Raw genomic sequence first — 22950 nt, forward strand, 5'->3', positions numbered from 1 at the left:
CCATCAAAATTGTCACTTTCTTTTCCAGATGTAGCTCCACAGAAGCTTTGATAAATGTGAACTGGATTCCTCTTTCTAGACTCTTTTCTTATTTCCCTATCAGCTCTGGCAGCAGTGGAAATCCTGGTATTTCCAGGATGCCAGGAAATATTCCATGTTTTAACCACTGTTGTTAGATGTTTGACTGCGTGTGTTCCCTCTGTATGCCATCCCAGCTCTGTGTAGGTAGCTGGCACAGCAGACCTCGAGCGAACGACCCAATGACCACAAGATCCATTAAGGTACGAAGGCGCCCAACCAGGTTTATTCTCGACAAAGCACAGTAATAGTACCTGGCAGACTCTATGAGGATGCTAAGACATGTATGCCCATGACAATGGATGCAGCTCAGTGAATGGTGGGACTTTCCATTCCCCCCTCAGTTGGCCAAAGACACTCTCTCTGAGGTTCCATTTTATACACCAATACAAACAAGTTATGTATTGCCCCTATGACATAGTTAGTTACTGCCCCCGATGTGGGTTGTTACTGTCCATTATCTTCTATATGTTGGTTTGATGAAAACATCTCTATCCATCACACTGTCATCTTGATGTCATCTTTAGGAGGAGTGTGGCGCTTTGTACCTCAGGGGAACATCCTTCACCCCCATGTTCATCTTTATAAAATGATTGTGTGGTATCCAATGCAAAGTTTGTTATGTTGGATGTCTTCGGAAGGCTCATAATGGACTGAGCATGGTTGTTATAGTGATGTTATAGTAATTGTTACAGTGATGTTATAGTAAGGTTATAGATTATAATTTCATGTATATAGTTATGAGGCTGAAAATGTATCATGACTTAAAGTAAGCCCATGCAAAAACTCTCGAAGAACAGAGAGGCAGTTCACACCTCGTCAGGGCATGGATGGGTCAAACCCAGCCCAGCCTCACGGGAACAATGGACACTGGCTTAGGCAGCGACAAAAGAATCTGTTAGACCCTCGAGGGAGTTACTTTGGTTAGTTTGGGACTGCAATGAGGTAATGCTCACCTGACTCTGAAAGGCAGGGGAGGGGCCAAGCCAAGAGGAAAGAAAGGGCATGATAAAAGGGAGAGACATTTGCCATGCTCGCTCTCTTCCACCTACGTCTACAAACACCACCACCACCACCAAGTGATTGCAACACTGAGCAAAGGGGAGAGCCTGACTGAAAAGTAACCAGCCAGCCTGTGGTGAGAAACATCTAAGTGTGTAAGGACATTGAAAGTGTTAAGATCAGTTTAGAATGCGTGTTGCTTTTATTTCATTTGACCAAATCTGACTTTTTATACTTCGATTTAAGTGATTATAAGTCAATCTTTATAGCTAATGGATCTGTTTGTTTATTCTATCTGAAGCAGTGTGTATGGTTTGAAGCATGTCAGAGGCTCCCCTTGGGATAACAAGCCTGGTACATATCAATTTGTTTGTTAAATTGACGAACTTATATAAGCTTGCAGCATCCAGTGGGCATAACTGGACAGTACAAGACGGAGATTCCTAGGGTTGTTTCTGGGACCGGAGATATTGGCTAGTGTCATTGGCTCGCTTGCGAGTAGCTGGGAGCAGCTTACATGCCAGACTGTGCGTGAACAGCCCAGGAGTGGGAGTTCTCACAGCAGAGTAGGGTAAGACTGGCTCACAGAGTCAAGGATTGGAGTGGCCTAGCAAATCATGGGTCCAGATAACACCGGAGGGGAACGTCACAGGGGTCAGTGTGTTCTCATTACCTTTGGGGAATGTGCTGGTATTGAGGCGTTCTGGTACCACCCTTCTGGCATGTGTTTGCGTGAGTGTTCTGTGCCTAGCACCTCTTAGAAATGTGTGTTTTTGCAATATCAGCCCAGTTCTTAACAGATTCTGTGAGCAGGGCCTGCCTTTTGCTCACAACCTGACCTTGCTTTATATCAGCAAAGCTTTGACCACTACTTTAGCCCAGGCCTCATACTAGACTTCTGATACAAAGGCTTTTTTTCAGGTCCTCTTCCTACTGCAACCATCGTTCCATCTAGTTAAAGTCTGAGCAAAGTAAGACAACATGATTAAAATACCAGCGGATAGTCTCTATTAGTAGTGGAGCTCTATCAGAGGTAGCAATAGTGGGAAACTTGTAAGTCTAGTATGGATGTGATTCAATGGATTCCTTGGTAGAGAATAGAGACAACTTGGTAGGTATAATCCTACCAGTTAGAGTTCTCTTTACTTTTTCAAACACTGTTGGTTAAAAGTATCATCAATAAACATAGCATTTGGTCCTATTTAGGACAATTTGTTCAGTAAAGTTAGGTTGGGGCAGGTTTAGAACTCTATAAACTCCTTGCGCAGTCTTCACAACTATTTCTTTGCTCTCTTTTTGCACCATGAGTTTATCTATTTTTATATGTCAGTGAGTTCTGAGTACAGACGCCCCCTGGGTTACGCAAACCCGACTTGCGCAAATTCACACTTCCGGGAAAAGTTCCATAAGACAGAAATAGGATTTTTTTTTTTTGTGTGCGTAATGGTCGGGTATACGTTTGCATGTGTCAGGGAGCGACTGTATGCTTAGCTGCTAGCATTGTATCAAGGAAAAAGTTCTGTGCCCTGCTTTTTACCCATGGCTCAGTGTAGGCATTAATTCCACTTACTGTCTTTTTAGCTGTTGTAAAAGTGGGTGAGTACTTACACACACATCTAAATAAATACAAAAAAAAATCCTGGGTCTGGTTTCTAGAAGGCTTGAGAAGTATAACAGTTAGACAGTAGCACTGTGTCTACCATCTCTTGACTCCCTAGATGCATGGGAAAATATACTGAGGTCCTAAAGGTCACAAAACACAGAATGAGTGTGCATATTTGAAATTCCTGTTATGTGAGTAATTGTCACTTGTCTGATGTCGCGCTAAGAGGGAATTAACCTTTAGTGCACACGTAGCATGGAGGGAAAGAAAATCAGCACGCGGCATTTTTCTTTTTTTTACAAATATATATCTACTATGGAGTGGAGATGTGGAGATATTGCAAAATTAATATTGTCGTTGTTTTCCTTGCTTCCCATTTTCTACCTTTTTGCTGTCCTCTAAGAAAGCATACCCTTGCTTCTCTTGTTACTAGTAATTAACTTTCATAACATTTCAGCCTGATAAAATTGTTCCTTTAAGATTTTGTTTGCTTCTGTTAAATAAGGTGGAAGGTGGAATGAGTGATAGGCTTGTAACTTGGAACATTCCAAGGATAGTAATGTGTTGGCAAGCAGATGCTTACTGATCTGCAGTAAAGCCTCATTATGCTAGTGCATCAGGGACTCATTATTCATGCTGGACTGCATTGGGAGGCATTGAGTTTTGTTGGAATATTTCCCTTTATACTTTAAAAAAAGAGGGGGTGAAGGGACTTAATAAAGATAATTTTAAAAACAGACATGATTGACTTTAGAAAGCATAATGTTTCCAGGGAAAGCAGGCATTCATCATAGTCTCTGATGACAGAAGAAAAGTGAAGTCATTTAGAGATTTTAAGAATTAAGATTGAAGTACTGCAAACTACTTTAAACAGTACAACATTGCATTCTCGAAACACATTTTCGTTTCCAAATTTAAATATTTATAGTGATCAAAGATACATTTGTTTCCAAAAAAAATTTATTGTAATGTAACACATTTCATCATTGTTTATAGAACAAAAAAGAACAAAAATCTTGGTTTTAGAACCAGTTTCCAGGTTTGTGATTAGACATTCTGGATAATAGGCAATGAAGACTGTGGGCCTTTGGTACAAGATTATCAGATATATAGCTGTTTTTATGAATATTGTGACACCATGTGCTTTTGGCTTCCATTTGTGAATGTTTAGCTGTACTGCAGTGTATAAAAGATCAACTAAGCTGTCAGTTTTAAAGATCACCTGAAATAAAGAATAAAGGTGTAGTTGGGGGACTGGATAGCTCAGGAGGTTGATCATGACGAATGTAAAAGATTATGCTCATCGGTTTAAATCCTTCCTATCTTGGAAGTAACCAAAAGCTCCTGTCATCAAATTGTACGGCGTGCACCTTGTTGATCACTTATTCTCCTTGCCATTATGTCAGAATACGGATGCAATCTAAAACTTGGGCTTTATCACCATTCTGACTCAGTAATTCCTTCTTGTCTTTGTCTGCAAAGGACACAGTGTCTGCTGTTGGTGCTTTCATGTTGTATGTGTTGCATAGCCTTTTTTGCCCAGACACCACCATCAGCCAGGGTCTTCATGGTTTTCCATTTCCCCTTCATTGGAGTCTCTCGATAATGACAGATGCCTGTTTATTAATCATCCTTTACTCTGCTTTTTTTTCCTTGAACACCATTTGCTCTGAGCTCAATAGAACTTGGCAGTTGTTTGGTGGCACAATGCTGGAGAAAGATGGAAGCCTTCTTTCTGCCCTTTCCCTTTTACATTAGCAGTTGTCATCTCTTTTCTGACTCCTCAAAAGGCCATTGTGGCATAACTGGCCCTTCCAAGTGTGTCAGCCAGCAACTTCTTCAATAAGTCATATGTACAACTCTTTTAGCTTAAATATGTGAATTACTAGCAGTTTTACAAAAGGAGAATCATAGGATGAAGTGCAAAACTCAGCTAGGCCTTAACTGTGTGGAGCAGTGATAAGCACTTCCATAAGAAAACACAAATATCTGCCTAAATGTGTACTGAAGAACGCATCAGTCAACTGGCACTAGAATTATTTGTTCCAGTTGTGAAAATCCTCCTTTAAACAAGTTGTGGGTGTGCAACTCCATGACTTCAGTGCAATTGCATTTTTTTGAGGGTAGACTTGGGCCCCTTTTATCTAAAACTTCAATATAGTAATCCTCCCTTAAGCACAGTGAAAATTGATCCTTATTTATACAAAACACTTTTTTTCTTCCTGAAGCAAGGTTGTCCAGCCTCAGTTTGATCAGCAGTTGTTTAGTCGTAACAATCAAATAGCATATATGAATAAATGCCAACAAATATTCTGTCTTACTCTTATATTTCATATTATGTTAGCGTTACTATTAACTATACTTACAACTTTCATAGACTCTGAGTGCAATACACAGTACCGCATCCTGATACATGTGTAAGGTTGATACGAAAATTGTATATTGTTTTTGAGGAATGGAATGTAATCAAACTGTACTGTAGTGAGGGCACACACAAAGCAAAGGTAAGTTGGTTTGTGCAAACTTAATTTTGTCTTTTCTGACTTGACTGTTCTACCAGACAGTTTTTTCGTAACATACTTTTTAAAATGGAATTTCTTGTTTTTCCAAAGAGAAATTTCATACCATCCCCCATTTCAGGTACACAATCTGGATTTATTTGGCTAGACACCACCAGAACACCCAGTCTCATTCACATTATAAGATCCACTGGTAGGATAGTCTCTCTTATATTAAGAGCTGCTGAGAGTCTGCCTTCCAGGCCTTTTAAACCTGCCAAATCAAAGATCTTACTTCAGCAGAGCTTTGCATAATAGGCACCTATTTCACTGACAGTGCATCTGCAACTATGGAGACTTGTGATTGAGTGGTGGTTTGGGGAAGATAGAATTTAGGGCAGGGGTTCTCAAACTGGGGGTCGGGACTCCTCAGGAGGTTGCGAGGTTATTACTTGGGGGGGTCGCAAGCTGTCAACCTCCACCTCAAACCCCTCTTTGCCTCCAGAATTTATAATGGTGTTAAATATATTTAAAAGTGTTTTTAATTTATAAGGGGGGTAGCACTCAGAGGCTTGCTGTGTGAAAGAGGTCACTAGTAAAAAAAAGTTTGAGAGCCACTGATTTAAGGAAACTTTTGAGACTTATGAGCCAGAAATCGAAAACCATTTGCATGCCTTCCTTAACTGCCCACTTCAGCTTAGCATGAAAACTCTAATCAAAATCTATTGTGTATATGCACAGTATTAATTTCAAAGGGTCATATATTGGTGAGCTCACAACAAATTTTCTCCGGAACACTTAAAAGTACTTAACTTCAGTACAAACTATTTTTATACTGACCTTCAACTTTCTACTCCGAGAAGTTTTGGCTTTAAAGCTGATTTTTTTAAAAAACACTTTTTGTAATGAGATAAATGTATTTGTTCATTCTGTTCCTACCCACATATTGGACCAGTTTTGTTTAAACTTAAAAATGGAGGGGAGAGAACCTGACAAATCAAGAATGGAAAATTTCAGTTAGGTGAAAGTTTAGAAAACCGTATGACTAAAACAGAAGTAGAATTGTGAAAGCTGGTACAACCATAACTATAACGTTTGCTATGGCCATCACTTTGATACTTTCCCCATTGTAAAAACAACCCCCATGCTTCCCCAAGCATACTACTTTGGTGCATGACTACAGCAAAAACCGATTATATTTGAAACTAGAAAGCTATGGACATAGACTTTATTAGTGGCTAGTCAGGATAGTAGTTGTTTAACATTATCAAGGACTAGAGTTTTTACTTGATCTGGGGAAAAATAGGTAGGAGTTAGTCTGTTTTTTGTATGCATAATAGGCATCTGCTGAGATTTTAGCAGAGCCACATCTTTAACCCGCTCTACTCTGCGCTGGTTAGGCCTCAGCTGGAGTATTGTGTCCAGTTCTGGGCACCGCATTTCAAGAAAGATGTGGAGAAATTGGAGAGGGTCCAGAGAAGAGCAGCAAGAATGATTAAAGGTCTTGAGAACATGACCTATGAAGGAAGGCTGAAAGAATTGGGTTTGTTTAGTTTGGAAAAGAGAAGACTGAGAGGGGACATGATAGCAGTTCTCAGGTATCTAAAAGCAGGAGGGAGAAAACTTGTTCACCTTAGCCTCTAAGGATAGAACAAGAAGCAATAGGCTTAAACTGCAGCAAGGGAGGTTTAGGTTGGACATTAGGAAAAAGTTCCTAACTGTCAGGGTGGTTAAACACTGGAATAAATTGCCTAGGGAGGTTGTGGAATCTCCATCTCTGGAGATATTTAAGAGTAGGTTAGATAAATGTCTATCAGGGATGGTCTAGACAGTATTTGGTCCTGCCATGCGGGCAGGGGACTGGACTCGATGACCTCTCGAGGTCCCTTCCAGTCCTAGAATCTATGAATCTATTTCCCTTTGCTCCTGCCCTTTCCTTACATGACTCTGCGTTCTTCCTACTTGACCTTACATTGGGGGCTGCCTAAGGACAGCATTATTTGTCTTAGGAACAAATCCAAGTCCCACTGAAGTCAGTGGCAAAACTCCCACTGATTTCGGTGTAAGTTGAATTTGCCCCATAGGTTGGTTCTGGGACAAATTGCAAGAAGATTGCAAGTGTTTTATCAAAACAGAAACCTCCATTTAAAATAAACAAATCCCACAATTGTTGCTTTGGGTACCATTCCATTGTTACAGCTGCTATGTCATATCAACCTGCATTCCATCATGTTTCATGTAACTGTGCCATAAACATGCATTATGTGCACCTATCATGTAATGTATTCTTCTGTTATGGTTGTGACATTTACTGATTTTTTTTTTGGTCATATCATCTGTACTGTGGATACTGCATTATGATGCTATTGGGTATGTCTACACATTTAAAAAAAAAATTCATGGCAGTGAGTCACGGAGCCCTGGTCAACTGACTTGAGCTCCTGCTGTGTGGCTAAAAATAGCAGTGTAGACGTTCAGACTCAAGCTGGAGCGTGGACTCAGAGTCCCTCCTCACTCGCCAGATTCCAGCCTGAGCCCAGACATCTCCATGGCTATTTTTAGTCCCACATTGAGAGCGCTACCGTGTGTGTTTGTCCACATATTTAATTCACACAAGCTTTGCTATATTTATTTAATGGATTTTGTTGCATGCTTTAAAAATAATGGATGGGCTTTGGTGTATTGTCTGCAGTGAGATGGAAGTGCTCTTATCCTGCTCTGTCTTCTACTCTAGTAATGATAGTAAAAATCTTCCTTTCACAATATTTTCCTTATTGTTTTCCCCTGCTTTTCTGCCATTTTATGTAGAAGCAGTGTTGGCAGGAGGCAGGCTGAGCAATTTAAAAGCTCTGGCTTAAAATTGGATTTGGTGAGTACCTCCTGACCCAAACTCGGGCAATGGCAGGTGATTGGGAGACAGTGGAAAACAGGAAAACTCCTACTGGAAAGAGAAGTGAAACAGTGAATGGAATTTGTACCTATGCTAGGGGAATATGATTAAGGGAAGAACTTCTGCCCTCACACTTGGCTCTTTCCACCTAGTTCAAATATACACGGTGGCAGCTAGAGAGACTGCAGAAGGTTAAGAGCTAATATTATTTTAAATTCAAGTAAATAGGAACTGGACAGAAATCACAATTTATACACTTACATGGGGTGCCCATCTTGCAAGATGTTATAGGCACCAGCATTTGTGATAGTGTTTCAGGAGCAGGTCTGTGTCAGATGTGGTCAGACGCCTTGCTGAACTCTGCTTTATTGTTTCCATCCCACTCATGTCAAAACTATCTTTCTCGTTCGCCTCTCTCTGGGGATCCTCCACAGTAGCATGAGAAGTGTCCTCTGGCATGACAGGGCTGGTGGTTGGGCCCATAGAGACTATAGTGTGAAATTCTGAATACAAGTTTTGGTCATGGGTATTTGAACCAAATTTAATATTGTTGGTCTTAATGCTGGTACATGTGTCTCAGCTCCATTCCCTTTTTTTCCTGGCACCCATTAATATGTCTTGGCACCCATTAGTATGTCTACAGTAGCCTAGAGTCCATACCTCCTCTGTTAAGTTCTTGTACGTATATCTGTTTTCCTGTGTGTGTGTCTTAAGTGTGCCTGCAAATGCTCCTTAGCCCAAGAAAGCTATCTAATTTCTAGACTAGGCTGAAGCCCAAAGCTGACCACAAATCAGAATCATATTCTTGTCATTGGGAAAAAGCAATGTTCTCTTCAGGGCTTGGTAGCTTGTTAATGTGGCTGCTGTGCTTGTAAAGCCCTTCTGAATGTTGAAGAGACTTCTAGTCACTTTGACCCCTGGCAATGTAGTTCAAAAAGCTTAGTAGACAGGTCACTGCTGGAGAGAGTGGTGCTGTGTAGGACTGCAGAGACATTACCTCTTGTGTATCAATAAACCTATATCACTCCCAGTCTGATATTGCTGCTGGATCAGTTTTACTCAATTGGTGGGGATTTGTGACACCTTGCAAAGAGAAATAACTATACCAAATTAATTTGGGGATATTTCAGTGGGAGGCACGTGTATGGATTTGCACATGATTTCACTGGAAAATAAATGAATTCTATCAGTACAACTCTTGTGTGTAGACCAGTCCTCAGAGTTCCAGATATCACCAAATGTGTGTCTGCCTTTTGAGCTCACTGACACAGCTAGAAGCATTCTCTTACATTAAGGCCCTGACAATGTAAATGGGCTTTAAAATAGGTGTAAATAACATTTAATTCTCACATTGGGCTTGTCTACACTTACAGCACTGCAGCACTTAGTGAAGACACTACCTATGCCAACAGGAGAGCTTCTCCTGTTGATGTAGGTTCTCCACCTCCCTGAGAGGCAGTAGCCATGTCAATGGGAGAAACCCTCTTGTTGGCGTAGCACTGTCTACGCCAAGGGTCACTATAACTACATTGCACGCTCCTGAGCATCGTAGTTATACCAACATAAGTTTGTAGTGTAGAACAGGGCTTGGTGTAAATGAGAGTAAGGTTTCTATTTCATTATCTAAGGACTCGTCTACCTTTAAAATGCTGCAGCACTGCAGTGAAGACATTAGAGTTTTCCAGTCAGCATAAGTACTCCACCTCCTCTAAAATTGTTTACCTTTTTGTTTTCCTCCCTCTGGAGCATACTGTTCTCCTTAATGACCAGGGGTCACTTTAAATCAGTCTTTTTTGAGTTCAATTGCCTGATCATTACCAAGCTTGTACATTTTTCTGAAAAAAATCAACAAATCCTTCTTTTTTTGGCATAATGGTATCTATTGATAACAGTGCAAATTTTCTCTAAGAAAGTAGTACAGGTTTGAACCTCTACAGTTTTAAATTGTGTTAAACTCATACTTCCTTTTTACTCATCATCTAGAGACACAAACAACTTTCCCTTTCTTCTTTTATGCTTTGGAAGATTATTTGTGCATTTTAAAAGATACATAAAGGGAGATGGAATATATTTTGTAATAAGCTGATGTTTATCCTTCTAGAGTAAACTGAATCTTTACAATGCATGATGAAACATATGCTTTTTTTAAAAGACTTTGTTTTTGCAAGACCGTAACGTGGTGTTTGAGTAGTTTTCCAATTATTTTTTAAGTAGTCCTGTTTTGACATCATTATGGTTAAATTAGTCTGACACTTTGGCTAATTACAGTAGTAAATGTCATGTGCTATGTGGGGATGAAATTTATCTGGCAATATTCATGCATCTTAAATCACAGACGTGACATTAGGTGCCCTTTGGAAATTAAGAACTAGTCAATTGTTTGGCAAATTCATCATTAGTTGCTAGGCAACTTCAGGTTTAATGTTTGATAATTAAAAACAGCAGAGCATGAATCAGCACTCTCTATCTATTTCACCAATGATTAAAATACAATACCTTTTACATAAACTGTTAAATGGATCAATATTACTTTATATATTTATCTGTAAATAACCATTTTTATTATGAGTAATTAGCTTTTTAGAGTGGCCTGAGTACGCTGGAGGTGGCATTCATATACTGGCTAACCATGCAACCAAAACATCTTGCAACAGTAATAGTTTTAGACCTGCCTAATGACCTAACAACAATGCTGCTTGCTGTGATGTTGGAGGCCCATCTTCTCCATAGTTGTGGACTTCCAGCATGTTATAAAAATGTATTTGTGGGAACTGCTGTTTTCATAAGCATTTTCAGGTAGCTGATTCAATGACATCAAAAATAATAAACATAGTGAGCACTTATGTAGTGTTTTATCTTTTTCAAAGAGCCGTTGTAAAATTAATGGCCAGGGGAAACAGGTGGCTAGATGACGAGCACTTCAGCTGCTACTGTCAGAGAAAAGAAAGGATAACAAAAAATTTTAATACCATGGCTGGCTAACTTCTCTCCTCCTCCCTGTCTCCCTACCCCAACAGAGGAAACTTCGTCATGTGAAAAAGACACAAGAACCTGGTATTTCTGGAAATGTTATAATTACTGCTAAGTGTGAAAATTTTCCTCCTTTTCAACTTAGAGTCCTTGTTACAGTAGTTTCCTTTGAAGGTGAAATAGTTTCTTGTCCATTTTAGTAATTTATCTTCCTTAAGTAACAGGCTAATTCACTTCTCTGAAGAAAACCTTGGGTAAGAACATTGGTAAATTGAACCCAAAGACTGCTGCCATGCCAGAATGAAAAATTTCCATCAGTGGACTGGGAATAAAATACATTTGGCTTTTCTGGTAATTGATGCTATTAGAAACTGTAGCTATCCTTTTCTAGGGCTTCAATCATCCTTTTTCTGTAAAGCATCTGTCTCATCTTATACCCTGAACCTTCATTGGTTTAACTAGATAATGCTGATAAAGCAGTATACTCTTTTCTTTAAGAGGTAGTATTTCCTTTAACTATCTCTGCATGGGTGCCTTTCCATGTCTGCATCTACTCCAGAGGGTCTAAATGTTTTGAATAATACTCATGACAGTTTCCATTCTGGGTAACAAGTGGTTATTTTAATTCAGATTAATGCAGTAATTTTTTTCCCCTCGCTTCAAACTAATTTAGATAGACTATACAAGTAGTCTTTCTCTCACAGCATTGAGGCAGTATCTACAGCCTTCTTATATCCATGAATAAAATTGCAAATTTGAGTTTTTAAAAAAAAACTCTACATCTCTTAACATTTGGAATTTTCATGTCTTAATATATTTATCCAAAATTTAGTAATCTAATGGAGTAGTCTGAGTATAAATATCCTGTAGTATTCTTGCCAAATCCATAAATTTATACCATTATCTTATTGAGTTTGACATAATACAAAAATAGCCATAATTTGAACAGTTGAACTTCTGTCCTATTTCATTAACATAACTTTTGTAGGTCAAACTGGTCCAAAATACATACTGTAATTTGCTTAGCAAGATTACTGTTGAGAGCCATCTGTAGGTCTCTTAGCAATTCTGCAATTCAGGTGAACAGCTGCAGGGCTGCAGATGGTGGGGAGACTGTGCTATCCCCATTCATTAGGTATTGTTTTTCCACTTTTCAAATACAAAGCAGAGGAGGAGAGAGAGCACTATTGGGTAAATCTTACTCATTTCTTTTTTCTTATTGAATAGGATTTGATAACTAACAATGGAGGGGTTTTCAAATATAGTGGCACTTTACATTTTCTCTTTAATCTGCTGTCAAGCTGTCCTACAGTGGCTAAAGAGTGCAAGTATCAAGTTCAGGGCACACTGTTAAGGAGCAGGGCAGAGACCCTGCTTAATTGGCTGTGAGTTCTATAGTTCAATTATCAAGTGTAAACTCCTCAGACACTATAACAGCCTTAACATGGAGCCACAGACAGTCCTCTTGGGTACTCCAGTCTATCTTGCCACCCAGGTAAGCTTACTTTTGTGATAGATGGTCCCTTAGACCAAAAATCACAGGTTACTCCCATTCCCAAAGGTACAGTCACTTACCCTAGGTCAGTTGTACCTTAGCTTTCACACCAAACACAACACTTGTATCTAACCCTATAATAAACGAAAGATTTCTTAATTAGGAAAAGGAGATAATTATTTACAAGGTTAAAACAGGTTAACATATCTACACACACGAGAGTTCCAATCTTAATTTTCAAAAAGTAATAGTAGCTTCTATAATAAGCTTTAGGGCTAACCGAAGCCATGCACTGTGGATCTTTTGCTTAACTTTAGTAACCCTTGCCCTTCAGAGTCCAAGCAGCATAAAAAACACAGTTCTTCTTTGTTAGGGCTTTTTATTCCTTCCCCCCTGCTGCTTCAGGTTGCAAATTCAGCTGTTGAGAGGAATTCACTTGCACATCCCCTCTTAATAGAGGTGGGGAGCAATCCAAGTCTTTTGCCCTTCAATGTTTCGTAATAGTTCGTCTGGTGTTGACGGGTCTTCTTTTGTTGGGCAGGAGATAGCTCCTGTTGGAAACTAGTATTTCTTACTCGTTAATGCTTCTCTCCTGTCATGTGATTTACAGTTACAGAGCAAACACTTAAGTATCACATCATCATATGGTATACAGATATTGTAAGGGAGATTAATGCATGCAACAATTTACAAGCGTTTCATAAAGTCTAAACACATTCTTATAATGCTAATACTTATTTTAACAATACCAACACACAGATGAGCCAAACTGGTTCCAGCTATGTATTTGTCAGAGTTAAACTGAGACCTAGGGCCCTTGGCAGGAGCTGGCACCTGGTTTGTCAGCATCATAACTTCACATTTTTATTAGGAATGGATGAACAGGTTCAGATAAAATAAGAACGCAAAAAGTCTTGTTTTTCTTACACAAACCAAATCTCAAACCTTTTCTGACTTTCTGAATTTGCTTCCATTAAATTCTCATCTCTCCTTAACCGTCTTCATTTGGTTGTGAGGCTTGTCTGTGTCTCAACTTGGGCTCACTGCTATGCCCTTTAATTTTCTCCAGGATTTACCTGTTTGTCATACCCCACAGTGTACCTCAAAAACTCCAAAGCCAGATATAGTGAGCATTGCAGCTTCTAGTGTGTTTTTAGCAATAAAAAGAAAATGTATTAAAGGAAGCTTGGCAAAGTGGCTAGACTCACCCACTGGGCCCCACTTCTGTTATCATCATCTATTACTAGGGAACAGGGCTGCAGAGCCTCTTGTTCAAGAATCTCTATCATGCAGAGAGGGGCCGTAGAGTCCTTTGCAAAAATGAGAGGAATGAGAGTCTCCAGTGTACTCTCTTCATAGAATCCTGTATCAGTGAGGGTGTAAGAGAGCTACAGACAATCCTTCCAAAGAGAGCCCTGCCAGCATCACAGAGGAATAGTAGCACTTCACAGACTTAATGGATTGCTTTAGTGTGCTTATTTTCTGGTTTGAACTAGATATTGTCATTTTAGCTACTAACTTTTTACTAAATATAACAATTCTGACAGAAGAAGTTAATTTCTTACATAAGTATTTAGAGAGGATCTCCAATATCCCAGAAAAGAAAATAAGGGAGTCCATACATTTTAGTAATGTTTTAAAATGAGTTCATAGAGACAAGTCATGTCTCTTCTACAATCCTGCAATATTTCTCAGTGGGGATTAATATGAGAGTCTTTGCCTTTTTGTGCACTGCACATCCTTCTTTTGTTTTTGTTTTTTGTTTTTTTTTCTTTGTGGCTGTTTAAAGCTGCTGCTCTTAAGACCTGTTCTTTTCTCTAATATGTTAAGTATGGTCACAATGCTTTTTCATCTGCACCAGTTTTATTCTCTCTTCCTATCTTATTGTTTCAGTGATTAGATTTAGAATTTACTGTAAATCTTTGTGTGTGAAGGTAATTGCTGCTGTTTTAAGCATCCTTTCCATATGAAGAGGGCATGAGGCTGGTGCTATTTGTTAGCTTTCATCAACAAATGTTTTGACTTTCCTATAAGGTAAATATACCTCTAAAATAATCCTGTTCCTTTTAAACCATACTGACCAGACAATGTGGCTTTGTAAATACTCCTCCAGCATGCTGTAAATGTTTGCCTTCACCAAAGAATGTTCCTGTTTTTTCCTTCTAATTCTTTATACTTCATCCATAGGCAAATCCATGGATGCAGTAAATTTATAGACTCCTCTGTTCCTCAAAACAGATAAACTACTGACCTGTTAGTACAATAGACTGCTGACTCTGATCTTAGCTGGTCCATAGCTTTGCTTCATAGTGCTTTTGCATTGTTTGGATTATGATGTAAGTAAACATGACCATTGCATTTCATTAGTTGTCCCTTGAATAGCCTCTACAAATTTCCACTCTTGGTTGAGTTCATCCTTGAAATGAAGCTGGAACTATTTGGAAAGCAGTAATTGCTGTAGCCATGTATTTTCCGGAAAGGATGATGTTCTGGCAGGCAGTGTAAGCAGAAATTAACTTCCAACATGGACGATTTAAAAGGGCTTGGTAATTCACTCTTTCATGTATTATTTCAGCATACATAAAAACTTATATAGAGGTATCTCTTCACAACAAATGAAAATGACATGTTAAAATTGTGGTCTGGGGAGGAAGTGGCTTTGGTTCCCTGACCAATGCTACTTCCCTAGACTATAACCTGGGTATTCTCTCCAATAGCCCCAATTTCAAAAGTCATCAGGAATAGAAAATAAGACAAAAACTTGGGCACTATTAATAGTTTCAAACTGATCTCTTCAGTTATTGCATTCAGTCCCCTAGGTTTGGCAGCAGAGTTCCCTTTTCAGCATCCAAACAAATTTATCCAGTGGAAATGGAGAGATTACCTTTCTAGTCCATACAGAGGCGAGTTACTTCAGTATTCATATTCATATGTTATCCTGATCTATTCTTTGAAAAATAAAAATGTACTGAGCACAGACAAAGATGCAATCACATATGCCAGATTCCCATTCAAGAATCTTTTGTACTTGGTCATCCAAAGATTCCTGAAACGCTTACTTCACTGTTTCCCACCTTCAGTGCCTTCTTGTGGTTTAAATCTAGTTCTTGCTAAATTTATTAAACTTCCATTTGAAACTTTGGGAAAATATTCACTGTGTAATTTTTTTCTGAAGATTGCATTTCTCACAGCAATAACATTGGCCTAGAAAATCAGTGACTTGCAACCCTAAGGCCAATATTCCTTACACAGTGTTCCACGAGAGCAAGTTAGCTTTACTCCCACATTCCATTACAAAATTCTAAGTACTGTGATCTCTGAATTCCGTATAATCCCAGTCCATTGGTTTATATGTATGTTAATTTAAGCAAGATGTTAAGAGTTTTGAGTTATTATTTAGGTAAGACTACAACTTTTTTAAATCTCTGAGATTTGTAGCAGATGGATAAACATGCAGGAGGGAAACAGTAAACTTTTTTTTACAAATTTGTCATGACGGTTTCTCAGCACTTGAAAATCTTAGGATGTATTGTACCGGGTCCAAAGCTTCTTCAGGATATGTCAGGATTCTATCTGGTATGATATACAAGTCTTCTCCCTGGAATTGGGTTCATACATTTACGCAATATTAATTTCTTGACTTTACCAATTCAGGGGAGCAGTCCTACAATCTTTGGTTTAGTTGATTCTCCTCACGCTACTGTGAGTTAATCTCCAGAGAGGTTGTATTTGTCCATATTCCGTGGGTATAACACTCCATGGGAAATGTTACAAGATCTTTTACACCCACAAGTGGCCAGGATCTCTGTTACGAATCTTGCAAAAGACAAACACTTCAACAGCCTTTAACTCCTAGGTTCACTATCAGAAGGAAGAGTGCCACCTGCTGAATCACAGTTAATTCATTTAAAGAACAGGAGTATTTGTGGCACCTTAGAGACTAACAAATTTATTTGAGCATAAGCTTTCGTGTAGCCCACGAAAGCTTATGCTCAAATAAATTTGTTAGTCTCTAAGGTGCCACAAGTACTCCTGTTCTTTTTGTGGATACAGACTAACACGGCTGCTACTCTGAAACCAGTTAATTCATTTGTTTCATTTTTCACATTTTTGTCTTCCTTCTGTTCGTTACGATCTCCTTTACCTTAAAATAGTCATTCCCTGTGTATTATTGATCTTTTTGTTCTCACTTCCATGGCAACTCACTTTAATATTCTGCTCTTACATGTGATTTCACATTACTTCAGTTTTCAAAATAAAATACACAAAATCAAGCTGAATTTATTCTTTTGTATAATTTATGGGGATGAAGGGTGGACTGAAATACATTATATATGTATATATGTATATATTATATGGGTTCCAAACTGCTGTTAACATATGAACTGCTCATCCCACTGGCCAGGGTGTGGCTTTGATGGGATCTGGAACTCTGGAGAGACATTTTCTGGGGCCAGGAGAGAGAGGGATCTCCACTGGGAGCAGCTAAAGCAGTATTCTATATGCCCCCTCTTTTTTTTTTCTCTCTTCCCTTTCCTTTAGTGTGTGGGGCAGCTGCGTCTCTTCTCCCTTCCCCACCCCCTGCCTTCTTCATGTTGCAGGTTATTGGAGATCATGTGCACCTGGGCCTCCAGGGCATGTTCTGCCCAATGCTGCTGCCATTGGACAGTGGAGGTGGTGCTAGGGCTGGGTGACTGGTTCTCATTTGGTGGAGGACAAGGGAGGGTTGATATAGTTGGCTGCCAAGGAAGGGTAACCATGGTGGGTTCCCTGTTGCAGCCTCACCCTTCCCACCTTTAATCTAGCTGCTGGATTTTGGTGGTGCTAAGAGCTAGGTTGATTGCGAGTTTTGGGTCCTGGAAGGGATTTTTCCCATAGGGCAAACTGTATGGGTTTTCATCTTCCACTTGGCGCCCAGCAGGGGGTTTAAATTACATATTTGGCAGATTCCAGTGCAGTTGGTGGGTTAGCAGGGGTGCTGTTGAGGTCCCTGTAATCCAGTGGGCTGCCTGGGCATTGGTCTTGAGCACCGCACTGCATGTTGAGGGGGTTTGCCAGAAATCGTGAATGAGCGACAGGGAATGGGTCACTTGATGATTACCTGTTCTGTTCATTCTCTCTGGGGCATATGGCATTAGCCACTATCAAAAGACAGGATACTGAGCTAGATGGACCTTTGATCTGATCCAGTATGGCCGCTCTTATGTTCTTATGTCTCGTGCAGCCTATGGCTCCCTTTAATTTAGCTTTGCTACCTCTGACATGGAGATGGAAAGCAGGTTGGGACTCTGCTCTAAATCAAGGTCCCTCGGCAGGTCCAAAGTTGTAGAGGGGGCATGGCCTTCACGCTTTACACTTGCCCTCAGATTTATAGTAGACTGGGGTCATTGGTGACCATTGAGAACCACACTGGAATAAGCCTGCTGAGTGTTCTGGAATGATTACGCCAGTTAGTTACGTTTTAAATAAAGTTGTAGCCTCTGCATTTAACTATGCTATAGTGCCTGTGTCTCATGTTTTCTGTGTCTGTTTCATTTCCATCAAAATGTTGAAACGAAACACTTTGATATTTCTCAATTGAAACTTTTGGAATTACTGTGATGTGGAAAATTTTCTGTTCCCAGGGAATGGACATGCTGAATTTCCTCATCTCTAGGAAATATGGTCACCTTTAAAAATTGTATCAAGAATAGCATTACCCTTTGAACAAATGTCTTCAGACAACCACTGCATCCAAATTCTGTCAATTGCTGAAGATTTGGGAACTCCAATTCACTTGGGCTTGGTGATTAAAAAAAATAAATTTGATATGCAAGAACACAAGTACTTATATAGGAAAAGTGAATATTTTGGTGACTTAATGGAAATAAATAGCATTTGAATAAACCTTCTGCAGCATTTTGGGACCAGTAGAAGATGATAGGTCTATTATGCAGTCCCTTGTGGGCAATCCTATTAAGAATTTAACACATTATAAAACCAGAAAAATGGGGTAATGTCTATTACTTTTGACTCATCACTAGTACTGCATCTGCTGTACACAACTTAAATAAACACTGGAGGTGGTCACATTTTCACATCCATATAAATAAATGGATACAATCCCAACTGTTTTTTGTTTTTCAGAAATGGCAAATCTTTAATAAGTATCTTGTAAGAATTAACAGCTTTCTTTAAGGAAGAACCTGTTTTACACTGGTTAATAGTTGTTCTACTATTTTGATGAGCAGTGCATCCCTGATATGCTAAGATTCCAGAAGAATGTGCACAGCTTAAAGTCACAGAATTTTTTTTCTGTTTTAAAATGTATGGGAATTTGTGAGCAAATATACAGAGAATGTAGTTACATCTTCCCTACCCAACAGCTAGATAGCAAGAGAATCTTGTTTGTTTTTCGGCCAGATCTAGAAGCCAGTGCTCTCTAATTTAGAGACATACGTTCATGACACAACTTGTAGTGAAAATTCATAATTTTATTAAATGATACCTTCACTTAAAGCCAAAAATCTTGTTTTCCTCCAAAAAAAATTGTAATAGAGAGAATCTTTCCATATGAAAATTGCTTTTTTTTAGTTACCATTTATTAGTAATAGTACAGTTTCACCCTGAAGAGCTATCAGTCTGAGGCCCCAATCCTACAGACACATATATTGTGTCTTTATGCATGTGAGTAGTCCCATTGGCTTCAGTGGGCTTATTAGTGTGAGTAAAGCTAAGCATATACGTAAAGGTTTGCAGGAGTGGGGCTGCAGTTAAGACAGGATGCAAGAAGTTCATGCAACACACGTGTGAAGGGAGTGCCTCAGTATTGCCTACAGTTTTATGCGTGGAAGTAACTTGTTCAGTAAGCAAACGTATGTCTTTCTGTGTTTCTTTTAGAATGTAGTGTTTTTGTGGGTTAAGGATTTCCCACACAGGCCTACTTGCTCTCCCCCTAGGGTCTGGACAGGCTGCAAAGGGCTAAGTCTATATCAAGATAGTCTGTTGAATCTGTAAAAAATCCATGACTTTTACCTTTCGTTTCTTCCTCCAGATCTGCTTCCCGAGCATTCTTAAAACCTACCGTATTGTTTTGGAGGGATGGTGGGGATTTAATCAATCCTGGTGGCAGATTTCTAGTCTGAATCAGACCTCTGCTTTTTTGGGTCATATAACCTCTCATATATGTCTTTGCTGTAGCAGAACTCAAATAGATAACTGGAATTTGTAAAATCAACTTTGGGCTGAGCCTGCAAACATGTATAGTTTCAACCAATAGATTTTTTTTTTCAGACAAGTCTATGTAATTCTCTGTGAAACTGCATTATTTTCTTTATAATTATTGTTTCCTCAGAATAAATTATTCCATAACTATAATTAGCTTGTATATCTCTGTATCTTTAAGAGAAGACTGTCTATTTTGAGCGGAGTAGTAGATTTTTGCTATATTTTTAATATTAATCAGTTTACTGTTAGCTGTAATTCCAGAAGATTTTACTATACCATGAAATACACACATTGGAATAACCATTTTGTCTGCTTTATTTTAGATCAGTGCACTATTACTCGGACCTACCTTTTCCTTCATAAGTTTTGGTTCTTTAGTGCTGCCTATTACTTTGGGAACTGGGCATTCATTGCAGTAAGTAATCTGACGTAGAGATAATTACAAATCAAGTTGAATGCTTTAACATAAATTGTAACTCTCAGGTATTTGCATCACGACTGTGACATTTAACTTTAAATGCATCGCTTTCATATTCTTAAGTGAGATCGAGTAATACATATTACACTCATTTAAATTCACAGGTCTTTTTAATCGGATTAATTGTGTCATGTTGCAAAGGGAAGAAATCAGTCATTGAAGGAGAAGTGGATGAAGATGATTCAGACATAAGTGATGATGAACCATGTGTCTATTATGGTTGACAGCCTTTTGTCCTAAAAGTTAAAAAAAATTGTAATTTAAAATTGTCTGAAAGTTGTGTTTATGTGGAATTTTAATCCAAATGTTAAGCAAATTCTCTCGCTTGTGGTAAAAAAAAAAAAAAAATTGAGAAAGTGGCAATATTCATTTAAAAGGGGTGGAAAACTGAATATTTTTTGTTTCCTGAAGAATACATCACTGTATCGTAGCAGAGCTATTATTGAAATTGGGTTGGAATAATATATATAAAATGTACTGGTTTTATGATGGAATGCTTATGTGACATGTTTTCTAATGTACAATTTGATATTGTAATTGCAGTTGATAATATTTCAGAGTTAATGTTGCCCTTCTGTTACTAGTTTTTGGTTTCTTAAATTTCTTTCATGTCTGACTTGTATGATTTTTTTACAGCAAGATTGAATTTATAGGGAATTACGTTTAAAAATCATACTGAAACAGCTGGTAAACAAACATTGCTTGAAAGACTCAGCTAAAGTTCCTTCACTTTCCAGAAGTGTGGCAATCTATGTATAATTAATTTTTGCAATAAAAATTTCACTGCCATTACTGTGATATGCATATAAAGTTATAGTCCATGAGATAGTGTTTAGATTTACAGGAATATCTTTAAATGTACTAAAAATACATACAGTGAGCTCCAGAGTTCATTCCCAATATGCTAGGAATAAACAAGTTGTGTAAACTTCCACTGTTTCTGAAGCTTAGCCACGACTATATTTCCATTTACTAGATCACTGAATTTTGTGGCAACCTGGATATAGCCTTTGCTCTGTTACTCTGATATGTGAGAAGTTAAACGTATTATTCCGTATTAACCATACTACACAGCATCTTGGCAGTGTTTCTTCAAAATGTTATAAGATCTAAAACTGTTATGTGATTAAACTCTTTACTGAGTAGTATTAACCACATGGATTAATTAAAACATGAGATTAATTATGGTACTTCTATTTTTCAGAATATATTAATACAAATTCTCTGGATTAAGACTATTTTCCCTATCTGAAATAGTCAGTATAATCATTGTCATTTTAAACAAGTCATTAAAAATGAAATACAAACATAATTGTAACACTGTAAACATTAAAAAGTTTAATTCCACTAAACTAGATGTTTTCTTTGTATACTTTTTTGTAAAATAAACTTACAATATCTTAACTATACCTTCTTCTTGAGTTCTTCTTTGTAAACCAAAATTCATTTATGCTATCAAGTATCCTTTAAATATTGACTTTCCATGGGTTATTACCATTATTTCTTTAAAAGTGCAGACTTGCCAATTCCTAAAAATAGTGCAAGAGATAAAATGCATGAACTGTAACAATACAGTAAAAGCTGTGTTATCCAGCATTTTACCACCCGGAAAGCTCAGCATTTCTGATCTTCATAGAAAGTCCGGTTTATAATCTGGTTGGCACAGGGCTGGTAGGCTCCCTCCCTGGCACTGCGTGGCTCCCCAGAAGCAGCGACATGTCCCTGCTGCTCCTAAGTGGAGGAACAGCCCATGAGGGGTTCGGAGTGTGGGAGGGGGTGCAGGGCACAGGCTCTGGGAGGGAGTTTGGGTCCGGGAGGGGGCACAAGGCAGGAGGTTGGGGCTCGGGAGGGTGCGTGGTGTACCGGATCTGGGCCCACCCCAGGCAGCTCCCTGCAAGTGGCGACATGCCCCTGCTGCTCCTAGGCAGAGGCATGGCTAGGCGGTTCTGTGCGGTGCTCCTGCCCCGAGCACTAGCTCTGCAGTTCCCATTGGCTGCGGTTCCCAAGCCCCCTCCCACACTCAAGCTCCCTCCCAGAGCCCTCACCCCCTCCCACGGTCCAGCCCTGACCCCCTCCCACACTGAAACTCCCTCCTCTTAGTTAACCAGAAATTTTTACTTACCAGCACCCCTCAGTCCCCTAAAATGCCGGATAACAAACAGTGCCTAGAAATATAGTTCAGGTAATCTTTGGAAGATTAGTAATTGTTACCTAATTACCTTGAAATTTACAAAAGTAATTTATTAACTTGCCCTCTCTAGTTCTCACAGTATTTTAGAAGCAGACCGTCTCCTCTTTTATTACCCCAGAAATAGGCTACATATGTGTTACTGCAGTACTTCATCACACCAGGCCTTTATAAGATCCTTTGAATTTTAGTCTGTCAGCTGTGCCATTTCCAAACAAAAATCTTAGTTGAGAGGCTGTTTAGATGGAGACTGTATTAACCTTTAAAACAACTTTAATAGAATTCTTTAAAAAGGAACAAACCAAGAAATAAAATACCATAAATTCTGGGAAATTTTAATTGAAGTTCAAGCACCAATCCACTCTAACCCTATATCCCCATCCATGCTCCACCCACTAGGCTGAAGACGTACTGGGACTGTGTTAGGGCACATTTTAGTCAGACCCTTAGGATCAAGCCCAGTACTTGAAAAGATTTACAGATCTGTTGGCAAATCTGCTCATCTCATTGTTGATGGCAAATTTGCCTGCTGTCAGTGAAAC

General features: G+C 38.9%; 1 protein-coding gene across 2 annotated transcripts in view; it reads left to right on the top strand.

The window, feature by feature from the left end:
- The window catches only part of LMBRD1 (LMBR1 domain containing 1), a 244472-nt gene extending 223904 nt beyond the window's left edge, over positions 1-20568 (top strand). For both annotated transcript variants that reach the window (XM_026654807.1, XM_026654799.1), the window contains exons 15-16: positions 20066-20157; positions 20325-20568. In XM_026654807.1, coding sequence (XP_026510592.1) covers positions 20066-20157; positions 20325-20444 — 212 coding nt within the window. In that variant the 3' untranslated portion in view covers positions 20445-20568. The remainder of the gene's footprint in view (positions 1-20065; positions 20158-20324) is intronic.
- Positions 20569-22950: the final 2382 nt, after the last annotated feature.

The sequence above is a fragment of the Terrapene carolina genome, unplaced genomic scaffold (assembly GCF_002925995.2).
Source record: "Terrapene carolina triunguis isolate 2854851 unplaced genomic scaffold, T_m_triunguis-2.0 Scaffold42, whole genome shotgun sequence".
Lineage (NCBI taxonomy): Eukaryota > Metazoa > Chordata > Testudines > Emydidae > Terrapene > Terrapene triunguis.